At 40.0% G+C, this 12,262-nt stretch overlaps 1 protein-coding gene across 1 annotated transcript; it reads right to left on the bottom strand.

The window, feature by feature from the left end:
- Positions 1 to 241: 241 nt before the first annotated feature.
- LOC104601416 (protein FAF-like, chloroplastic) lies at positions 242 to 2,451 on the bottom strand. The gene is made up of 2 exons (XM_010264727.3): positions 2,316 to 2,451; positions 242 to 2,090 (listed from the first exon to the last, which is right to left on the bottom strand). The coding sequence occupies exon 2, from the start codon at positions 2,043 to 2,045 to the stop codon at positions 423 to 425; it is 1,623 nt and encodes a 540-aa protein (XP_010263029.1). The 5' UTR covers positions 2,046 to 2,090; positions 2,316 to 2,451; the 3' UTR covers positions 242 to 422.
- Positions 2,452 to 12,262: the final 9,811 nt, after the last annotated feature.

The raw sequence follows: 12,262 nt of genomic DNA, 5'->3' as shown, positions 1-12,262 counted from the left end.
GCAGGACATGACGTGATCACAGATGTCATTGGCTTAGAACAAAAGCAAGCAAAGCTCAGTAATGGAGATTTATTGGATTCACCACCGACCAACAAGTCAGCAACCCAACGAGAAAACAAAGCGAAAAAGAGAAATCCTCCACTATATAAAATCTATAAAGTCTGTTGGTCGTCAGACAAGAAGGTCCACCCAAAGTCATAGTAGAAAGATTTTGTGTAGCTGATAACAGGAAAAGAGATGATGATCTAGAATATATTTATATATATCTCTTCTTTATTTCTCTGGAAGTGTTCGATCGATCTCCTTCTCTTCTTTTGGTTTATTTATAAAAATGTTGAAATAGTATTGACTGGACACAGAGAGAGAGAGAGAGAAAAAGGGTAATAATAATAGCTAATAACAATGGATCAGTCTCTGGATGATTAAGAGATGGCAATGCAATAGGGCTCCCACATCAAAAGTGACCTTCGAGTCTCCTTGCAACCCGCCAAGATGGGAAGTAAGTAGTCTCCCTTGTTGCCCCTCATGAGCACCATCTGTGGCTGCTCGTTGGGCTTGTAGTTCTTGTACAGAAAGAATTTGTTTTTGTTGTTGTTGCTCACGGGTGATGGTGGTGGTTTTGATAACGGATGGATGGTTGGTTTTGCCGCCGGCTTGGTCCGCCAGCAGTAGTCGTAAGGATTGAATGAAGCTGCCACCGCCGCTGCTGGTGTTGGTATCAGCCGCGCCACCCTTGGGGGTGGCTGGAGTGACTGTGGTACTGGAGGAGTTGGCTCCACCTCCTGTTCTAAGTCAATAATCCTTCCTTTCTTGTGAGACCACGTTGGGTTCTTATTAGTCAAAGCCACGAGCTTATTCATAACAAGCGTTGACCTGTGCATGTTCATCACTCCAGTAGTTGACAGCCTCGGTGGGACATGACTGATCTTCACCTCCATCACAATTCCCCTGTCCCTCACTTCCTCCTCGACCCTCTCAATCTCTTCTTCTGTTTTGGATTCTTCTACGTCATCAATCTCCTTTGTTTCATCTTCCTTTTCTTCTTCTTCGTGTTCTTCTGATCTCAATTCTTGCTCTTCTTCTAAATTCATCTCTTCGTTGTCGTTGTACACGTCCGTCGACGGTGATTCATGGGGTGTGTTGTTGGTGAAGCTGAGGAGAAGACGCCCATCTTGGCGCTCGGCACGAAAGTAGTTGTGTGAAACGATGGGGACGGCCTCGAGGACTAACCGGCCGTCTCTGCGATGAGGTCGCATGTAAACGGACGGCCCATCCCGACGAGAAAGAGATGGCAGCGGGGGAGGGAATGATCGAGGGGGTGATTTCCTAATGGAAAAATTGTAATTTACAGCTCCGAATTCATCTTTATCTACAGTTTCCGATTCGTCAACCGGGGTTCGATGTTCTTCTTCTTCTTCTACAGCTGTTTCCTCTTCTGGGTTCTCTTCGACATCGCTGGACTCCGATGGTGGGTGGGAGGAAAACCCATCAGAGCCCGTCTCAGATCCCAGACTCTCCGTGCAAATCTCCAGACTCTTCTCACTTAACGAGCTCGTAGATCTTTTCACAAGCGGATGGACATAGGGAGCTGAAGCGTTTAAACCATTATCAGACTTCTGTGATAGAATAGAGCTCCAGATATCGAACTGCCCGGGCCTTTCAAGGTCTTTCTTCGCTTGTTCGGATTGGATTGAGTTCCAGATATCGAATTGGCCTCCACTTTGAAGCTCTTTCTTACTTTCTTCATCATCATCTTCCTCAGAAGCAGAAGAAGAAGACGAATCAATGATGGACGATGCAACAAGGAACCCTTCAGAAGATGCAGTCTTCTTCAAATGGGAGAACCCATGTTGAGCCAACCAGGACTTAGAAGACATGTCCGCCGATAGAGTCCTTCTCAACGACGGGGCGGTCTTGGGTGGTTGGTCGTCAGACCCAAGAATGGATCGTATCCCCTGCTGCTCTGCAACCTTGGCCTCTTCTTCCATTCGCAAGGCAACCGACGACGATGGCTTGAGGCCTTTACTAACCGAAGAAGTCGACATATCCGGCAGCTGGGGTGGTGATCGATAGGAGAAGAGTTGCACACTCTGCAGATATACAAAAATGAGAAAGAAATCCAAGAAACAAAGGCTAATGAAGCAAGCATAGAAGTGGTGCTCTATACTACAAAGGTTCTCATACTCTGAACAAACACAACACACCCATCAAAGGAGAAGTAGGGAATATAAGTAATAACAAGATATATATATATATATATAGAGAGAGAGAGAGAGAGAGAGAGAAGAGATAGATGAATGAGAGAATGTTTTTACCTCAAACAGACAAGAGCATCCAACAAAGAGACAAGGCAGCAGAGATGGCTGAGAGAATTGCAGTGTGTGAGAGAGATGGGGTATCGATATGAAGAAGATTGTGGTTGTGTGTTTGAAGTTTGAAGAGTCCGTGGCGGTTTGCAAGAGAAGGGGGGAGGGGCGGGTATTTGTAGTGAGAAAAAGGCTACGGAATCTGTCCACGGGGCCACGGGGGGTCCCGTTTGCACCACCACTGACCACTGTTGAAAGATCACCATTTTATTTTGAATTTATTTATTTCTTTCTTGTAAGCATTAGTTTTTATTGAAAGCAGGAAGGAAGGGAAGGAAAAGGTGGGGAGACAGAGAAGCCCAAAGAACGCTCTGCGTCACTTGCTAATTAAGCAAGAAAAAAAGTGGCTTAAAACAGAAGCAGGGGAATCTCAGGTCCAACATGATTGGGCTACCAAGTAAGGGTGGAGAGAGGAGAGAGAGAGGAATCGTTTAAGAGAAAAGGAGATTAAAAAATAATTACAATTAAAATAAGAGAGGAATAATGGGGGATGGAAACAGTGGAACACGTCACTTCCTATATGGAAGGGTTGAAGGAGGTCTTCTAATTGGGAAAAGTCCAGTGGGCAATACGTATATAAAGCAGTGCCACGATACGTCCTCCACTCACTTAAAAGGTGGTGATGTTGATGATCAATTCAAAGAGTGGAAGAGAGAGAGATGGATAGTGAGAGAGAGGTGAGAATATATGTATTTGTTTATAATTTTTAGAGAGAGAGAGAGAAAGAGAGAAGAGGTAGAGTAAAAACCCTTCTAGGACAAGAAATCAAATTAAAATCCACTTCTTCCTTGCCAAACAGCGAGGGAAACAACAGAAATCCGGATGAGGATGAGTTTATCTTCTTAGAAAGCAAATACCACTACTTATTGGTCAAAATCTGGTGACTCTGAAGCTCTCTTGAATCATCTCCCTTCCCAAACATGTTTGTGTTTGCATATGGAATTGGAATTGGGGCATGATCAGGGGACCGACCTAGCAAGTTTCCAGATTTCACTGTCTGGTTTAGCAAATTTCAAGTTAATCAAGTATATATTGTGCCTTGCAATTCTAAAATTGCTAGAAGACTAGCTAGCTGCTAGTCATTTGATTTCCTGCTAGCTGGTTAGATATTCAAATCGGCATGTTTTAGATGGCCTTGGGGGAATTGGCATTCTAAAATCTTATGAGTAATACCTCTGAATTATATGTTATTGGTGTAAAGCCTTATTTTAATGTCTAAATAGTCTGTATCTATTCTGATCATGTCCATTTATCATCAATTAGAGCAGTGATTATAACCATTTTTCTCTTTGAACATGGGTATGACAGATAATTTTTGTCATTAATTAGAACAGTTTTAAAATGTTGAAAGAGTAAACCAAGCATTCACACACACAACTAATCAGTGACAACTTGTGATTTAAATGATTCAAAGTTCAAACACTTATTGGTTAAAGAAAAAATTTCAGATATAAGTGGGTTAGTTATGTAACAAAAAGAGGACATAGCCACTTATATGATTAATTTCAAACATAATTACAAATAATTTAAACTCCTAATGCCTCCTTAGATGTTAGAAACCAGCCCTAATGATGGTTCACAAGATCAGACTATATATATGTGTGTAAAATGAAGGAATAAAAGCAAAATCAATGATCTTGTGAATGAATTTGGATCTACTATCTTAAGTTTTCAGCCTATATAATGTAAAATCTCCATAAAAATCAAACTTGGGTATAAATTGCTTGAACCCAACTTTTTACACCCTTCTGTTTAAACTTTTTAGCAATGTTATGGGCCTGCCATTAATTCTTTTGCTAACATTGTCTACATCGGATGTTTCAATACTGTAAACACTATTTTTTTTTCCTCTGATATTTTCACAGGAGGGTTGATTTTAAGGATAATTAACACTTAAAAAAACTAAGTTTCTATAAAAGCGCCTTAATAATAACGTCTTGATCAATCACTAATACGATACGATATATCCAATACGGGATGTAATGTGTCAAAATTTTGAACCTCGAAACAAACCACAAGAAAAAAAATTGGAGTGGGAAGTTAAAATGATAGTGAACTTCTTGGTTTCTAGGATATTCTTTTAGAAACAAACACGACCCTGTAAACCTAGTGCTTTGATGAATTAAATGCAACAACTACTAAGTACTAACCTAAAGTGGACCCATTTGGATGGTGAGGTTGTTAGTAAGTCAGTCATTTTATCAAGTTTCATGGCAGCTTTTATTTGCTTTCCCAACTTAGAAATAGTGAATTTGAATAGACCAAGGCTCTGATGTTAATTCCATTGATGCATGCATTGAGTAAAGATTCTAATCCAACAGTTGGTGCACAAGTGCTGTAGAATCCTATTTCTTGTTTAAAGATTCTAGTTCAATGGTTTTCTAATGGGGTCAATAGTGCTATGACCTTTAGGTCTATTCCATCTTGTCCTACAAATACCCTTCCTATTTCCGACAATAGAATTTCCTGTTCTTTAAGCCAAAGCTTTTCAAAAGGATTAGAATAGTCTTGGTTTAATGCAGATTACTATACAAATGCACAGTTTTCTCAAGGATTATCAGAGTTCAAATCATCCCCCGAAAAAATTGCCCCCCACAATGTCTTACAGCATATTTTTGTTGTGTATTGAGAACATCTCCCGATGATAATATCAGAAATGATGATGTCAGTATTGGGAGATGTTCCCAATACACAACGGGATGTGCTGTAGGACGTTATGGGGGGCAATTTTGTGCGGGGGGCTGATTTGATCTCAGATTATCAATATAGAAGCTTCTTGGGTTTTTTTTTTTACATGGGTGGCTACCTATATCCTATATTTCTTAAGGCTGTGTTTGGTTGCAATGCAATTTTATTTACACTAGTACAAACATGGGAGTGCAAATGTAAAAAATGCAAAATTTGGTTTAATTTTGTTTTGAATTTTACTTTATTCTATTTCATGTCTTAATTTACTTCATTTGTACTGCAATCAAACAAAATAAGCTAAAATTTGATACAAAAATAGGTCAGAATTTACACAAATAATTTGCAACCAAACACAGCCTAAGATTTTTATATATTTTCTTGCAAATTTCAAGAAATAGCATGTAAATTTTATCTTGGGAATTAAGCAATTATATATGTCTGACTTAGATTGGATGTAAAACTGTTTTGGCCACCGTGTCACTGGTTGAACCATCTGATCATCCAGTTAGATCGACCGACTCGATCAAATAAACATTTCAAAAATAAAAATTAAAAAAAATAGAAATGAACAGATGATTAAACCTAACAAATCTATTTATGGTAACCTTGACCAAATCAATATTTCTAAGAATTGGGTATCCAAGGATAACTATTTGGATTAACAATTCCCAGTCTGATCAGTCCAACTTACCAGTCTGATCCACTAGAGTTGAATGGATATATAGATTGATGCTCCATGACTAAGACCATAATTTTATGTAATTTTGAAAGAAAAGGGTTTTGATTCGATATAGGGTCTTCACATAAGTGGGCGCATTTAGCCAATGGATTGGTGTCAATGAAACTTAAACTAATACAAGATGGGGTACTGTGTTAGATAGATTCAAATCTGATGTATTCATTTGATGCGAGACTGTTGATTTATTGAATCAAAGGAAGAGAAGAGAGCAAAGAAAAGAAAAAAAAGCCAAAAAGACTTACCATCTCAATTATAAAATTATATATTGTTTAATTGGTGATGGAGGGGTTACGTTGCAATTGGAATCTGAGTATGTGGTGTCAACCAAAGTGTAAAAGGCTCCAATCCAATCAATCAATATTGGAGTCTAGAGAGGACAGCCATATGTCGGTATTCCTCACGAGGATTCCGATTCCAGACCAACTACTCTGTAAAAACCATTTTATAAAGACAAATACAAAGGATAAAAACAAAAGGATTACTTAAGAGAAGAGACAGATTGGGAAAGAGAGGAAATAAAATATGTAGAAAAAAAAGGAGACCAGGCGTTATGGAAAGAGAGCATATGGTTCTGTCCACCAGCTTTTTTTAGCACAACTTTCCCTCTCTTCTCTCCACCTCTCCATGAATGATTTACATTAATTAGGATTTAGGGGCCGTTTGCTATTTGCTGAAGCTAATTGTTGATCTGAATAGGTTTATATATTACTTTATTATCAAGTGTGGATAGGTCAATTAAGTAGGTTCTGAGCTACCAAATGATTCTCATGCCCTTAATATTTTTTCATATTACTATTTTCTACTAAAAGACAAAATAATAAATTGTTGAGTTTAGCCACTCCAGCCTTTTATCAAACAGCCCTTTACTCAATTTCGTGTGAATAATCTATTTTTTATCCAAATGAAAAATAGAAAAATCTATTTTTTCTATTTTTTTTGGGGGGGGGGGGGGTGGGGGGGCGGGGTGGGTTTGCATGAAAGTACTAGGACAATTGTTGCAGATGTGTGAATTCTTCTCCTTTCTCTTATTATTATTATTATTATTATTATTATTATTATTACCATAAAAAGAAACTTTAGTTACAGGCTCATCAGCTGTGCCTGTACTTGCATAGATTACAACTGGTTAGGCTATCTTTGCTTTAATTCACATAGTAAATAAAAAATAAGATTATTTTATTAATTTAATAAGCGTTTATGTTCCCCCTAAGAAGCTAAGACTTACATAACTAACACAAATCAGCATCAACTTGTTTCCCCAATAGATAATTCCCTTCAACACTAGCGTCAACTGATGAGATGATTTATCTAAATATTTGTTTAGTTTTATTATTATATTTGTCAAGACATACTTAATTATTTATAGCAGAAAAATTACTCTTTTTTCTTTCTACATGTATTATATATTATTCCAATGTAAAGCTTTTGGATCTAAGACGTCAGCAGCACCTTCCTTTCCCTAAATTCTTTTAATTTCTTTTTGCTTAAATTCAGAGAAAAAGAAAGAGAAGAAAAGGTGAAACATTAATAGAAAGAAAAAGAGGTATTCTCCCCCATCAAATGTAGCTTTGTAAGCTTTCTCATTGGCTTTTAATAGCTTCATTGTTCTAAGTTGATGTCTTATTATTATTAATTATTAAATCCAATTAAGGAAAGGAGGGGTGGCCTTAATCTCCCATAGAAAGATGTATAGGCATAGATGTGAACTTTGAGTTGACACAATGGGGCTAAGAATCAATAGAGATCAAGGCAAATGCACTGAGTAGTACTCCATCAGTCTACTTTGGCTTCAATTTCATTTGACATCAAAATAATTTTATTAAGAATGCCTTTCTTCATGGTCAGCGCTAGCTCATTATCACTTCACCTGAAATCAAGACAGAACTAGAGCACAATGGGGCAGTTGCACTAGTTCTAGGTGGGAACAACATGGGCCAGGACAACATTCAATGACCAATCTCAAAGTGCTGTTCACTTGCCTCCTTGGGGATTTTGATTGGTCATTGTATCCCACAAAGGTAATTTTGTCATTATATCAAGTATGTAGCAACTCAATATATAAGGGCCCCCTCACATGAGGTGGGTTATTTGACCAGTGGGACATGTGTCAGATATTCCAATTTGGCATCAAAAGGCTCTCTCATGGATGTTGATGGGAACCCATTTGTTCATATATGATTAAGCCGGTTCAGATGCCTCAACCTCAATTAATTTTCTCTTAAAGAACTAGGCAAGCAGTATATCCGAATCCAGCCTTTTAATGATATTCTGCACTGAAAACCAAACCCAATTACACATTATATAACTTATAATGGTTGTAGAGAGCATTTCTCTTTATAAATTCTTGTATGATGACACTGAAACAAATGGGATGAAAAGGAAGGAAGAAGAAAAATACTGGAATTTTTGGATCCCTTCTACAACAATTCTAACTCTGAAAGCGATGTGGTAAATGAGAGCATGCCATGTGTTCGGAGAATTATCTGTCACGTCAGCCTTCATTATCTCTTTGTTGCACATACACACAGCAATGGGGTTCTGGGGCCTGCCGTGGTCCAGTCCTTGCCCCACAGACGTTCAAACTACCGGTGGCTGAGGCTTCACATTTCGCCTTATGGACTGAACCATTTTGTTGGTGGCCAGCCTAGCGAATCTGGGTGTGTGCACTTGAGGAGTAGCTAACGTGAACGATTCGTCTACGCCCAAACTTCCCAAGTGTGAACTCCCAACGACAATATACATGTGGCAGGGGTTTGAAGGGCAATCAGCCGTTGGCTGAATATATATAATTAAAATAAAAAATAAAAAGAAAGAAAGAAGAGTGACAGTGTAAAATGCAGACAAAGAAAATAAAAACAATTAAGGCTCAGTTTGGAAAAAATACAAATGCAAATATGTACAATCTAAATACATGAAAATAATAAGTTTTGCACTTTACATATTTACATTTGTATTCCTTCCAAACTCAGCCTAAAGAAGAGATGTTGATATCCAGTATTGACAGACTCGGACGGGGACGGATGGTTGAAGTACTGCTGTACGGGTGGCCTGATGACGACCCACTAACCTTTTTGCATCCCGATTAAATGATGGTTCTCAACTCCTCATGGTTTTAACGGGTTAATGAGCTGGTTAACCAGTTAAGTTGTGACCCGGTGACCATTCTTGTTTTTTTTTTTTTTCACTCTCATCTGAGTCCAGCAATATTGCTGAGATCAGACCAAAGACATTCGTAATGGGAATGGCTATCAGAATGATTTTCGTTGGGTCTCGTTAATCTATTTGCACTCCATTGCATTTAATTTCTCTGTTTTACGTTCATATTCTAATTTACTTTTCTCTAAGAAAGTCATAAGTCACTTCTAGTGGCACATCTCGGCCAATCGAAGAATTATTCTCCATATCAAACACTTGGTGGGCATTCACCACACCCATATCTTTCTCCTTTGCTTCCACCACCACCACCTTAGCATTTTCACCATTCACTTTGCATGCAACTTCTTCATCAACAGCGGGGGTAGTCCGTCACCCAGTGCAAGCGGGATTCGACCTCAAGTCTCCACTATAATCAACAGGAGACCTTACCAATCAGATGGTTGGCACCTTGTCAACTCAAGTTGATCCCATTATAACTCAAATTGATCTGAGTTAATATTTTACATTGCTTTGAGCTTGGGCGACAAAATCTCAACCTTAATCCGCCCAAGTTGCACCCCTATGCAAACCCTAGCACTAGAGAATCAACATAGACGTTGCCCTATCGATCTTAATAACCTCTCCCATACCACTACGATTGATCGAAGATATCCTCCATTATATAAATTCATTGGAAGCTTCGATAGGCTAATTTGTATAGGAACGGTTATGAATGCTAATGGGTTGATCGGACCTGACGGACCTAAACCGATGGATTGATTCCGATTCCTGATATACTGTCTCGATTTTTATCAGTTCAGAATTGGTTTCACATAGTCCTAAACTGACTTAGATCCAACCCAAACTATATATAGACACACACATATATGTTAAATAAATTAATATTATATATAATATTTTTAGTAAGTTTATTATAGTTGAGTCCATCGGGTCAGACTCGATTATCCCAGGAATCGATTGGTTCGATTATAGACCCTATTGGGTTTAGTTTGGTTCCAGGTCCTTAATATTTCTTGTGAGATCGGTTCTGGTTCTACATGATCTGGCCCTGACCCAACCTATTGACAGCTGTAGGGATGATGAATGCTTAATATGCTTGTTCAAAATCAAATGACCGTTTGAAGAAATAAGGAGTTTGGTGTATATGATGTTTTAAAAACAAACCCAAAGATTGATTTATTTTCCATTATGGGCGGTCGGTCAACAATCTGACCACATTTGGGTTGAATAGGTCTATTGAAGTTCAGATTTGCTCCCAATACTGTCCCAACAAAAGCTATTACAGTCGCACATCGAGAACATCTCCCATGAATAATAAGGTAGATGTTCCTAATGTGTGGCTGATCAGTGGCCTATTGAGACATTATTGGAAGCATTTTATAGATAGAAGATCCCTACATAATCAACTCATGACATCATATATGTTATGCATGTATGGAGTTGGTATCACATGCCGACAAAACGAATTCCAACATCCTATTACCAACTTGATATAATATGCACATCTCGCTACAAAACTGGGGCCCATCATAAAAATGAGACCTGTCATATATGAGATGTGCGGTGTCAGATGTTATTGATTGGGTGTTGGAATGTATTTTGTTGACCGGTGATCGCACTTGCAAGTATGAAAAATGTTTGTAAACAATTAGACATATCTCATATTTGAGAAAAACAGGAATGTTTTCAATTTGTCAAAGAGAAGAGAACAATTAACGACGGAAAGAGCTAAAAAGTGTAAGAAAGCATGTTATCTCTCTGATCTTAAGCATTCATCACATCAAATAAAATAAGTGCAACAAATAACAAGTATCGTTATCAATTTTAAATGGCTAAAAATGAAAAAAAAAAGATTTCTAATCCATGATCTGCTGACTAAGTCACAGTTCACCGGTCTCTTAACTTAGTTAACAAGTTTTTCTAAAAGGCGAGTTGGGTATTAACCTGGTTGATATTATGATGTAACTCTAGGGCTGTAATCGAGTTTTGTGAGGTCATGTTGATGGTGTGTAATCCGGCTGGTTCTAGCTGTCAACGATCTTGTCTCTGAACGGAGTTACAGGGTGCCTGAAACGGAGAAGATGAGGAAGCTCCGGGGGGGGAACCCGGTATGAATGCTTCGAAGCTCAAGTTAGAATTCTCTCAAAAGCAAGATAAAACCAGATGGCGCAAAGTTCACATACCTCATTCTTGGGGTAGGGAGCCTTTTATAACCACCTCGTGCACTCACTTCTAAGCTTCTGTCAGGTCGGGTATGATTACCTCTGGGCCCCTGCCAGTTCGGGTGTCATCCCCTTTGCTGGACAGAACTGCCACTGCTCTCTTTGTCGGAGTCGTCTCTGCGACTGGCGATGACGGTGGCAGGTGGCGGTGGCAGGTGGCCGTTGAAGTGCGGCTGTCAAGCATTGGATCCCAAGTCAGTCAGGTGCGCCGCCCTTGGATACGGACCTCCTCAGTGTCAGGTATGGTACGTTTGTTCAGCTCGGCGTCCTAGAGGCGAAGTGCTGGAGTGGTGGGCGAGGTGAAGTCTTGAGTTCAGATAAGGGAGTGTCCCGAACTGCCATGAGGCGGGCCAGTTCGGGTCATTGCCTTGTATGAGGCTCGGGGCCAAAGGGAGAGTTCGGGCTCCTTGTAGGGAGTTCGGGCTCTTACTAGGGAGTTCGGGCTCCTAGTAGGGAGTTTGGGCTCCTAGTAGGGAGTTCGGACTACTGGTTCCTCCCTTCGGTGCTTGCGCCTTGGGCGCGCTGTTGTGCTGAGCTGTTTGCCTTTGCCACGTGTTGAGTGATTACGAGGTCGGGCCAAATCTTCCTTCATCAATTGCCCCCCACTCCTCGTGCTAAGGGTCTTGCCCTGGCGCGGGGAGTTTGCGAGCTGGCAGTGGATTTGTCCCGTACTTCGAATCTTGGTTGACTGATAGCGCGGGAAACGCGCTGACCTGCCAGTAAATGCTGACAGATGTGGCAGTGCGCTCCTTATTTCAAAAATTCAAAAAGCGCGCCACTGGGAGACGTGACAGCAGGCGTTTTTTCAAATTTGAAAACGTGCCGCTGCTGCCTTTAATGTGAGGAGACGTGCACTGGCGTTCTGTCAGTTTCAAAAAGACGTGCGCCGGCGCATGTCAGTTTCAGAAAGACGTGCGCCAATCACGTCTCGGTCTCAGGAGACGTGCGGTCAGCGCGACTGCGGGCCGTCGGATCGGCTTTGATCTACGCTGTTGCTTCTCGGTCACTGTGGGTATAAATAGTGGGGGACCCCAGTCGCTTTGTCACTTCTGCACTGCCTCTTGAGCTCGCTTCCAAGTTTCAGTTCGCGT

Source organism: Nelumbo nucifera, chromosome 2, assembly GCF_055504915.1.
Source record: "Nelumbo nucifera cultivar China Antique chromosome 2, China Antique-T2T, whole genome shotgun sequence".
NCBI lineage: Eukaryota > Viridiplantae > Streptophyta > Magnoliopsida > Proteales > Nelumbonaceae > Nelumbo > Nelumbo nucifera.
Note: the sequence above shows the minus strand (reverse complement) of the source record. Positions and strands in the feature narration are given on the sequence as shown.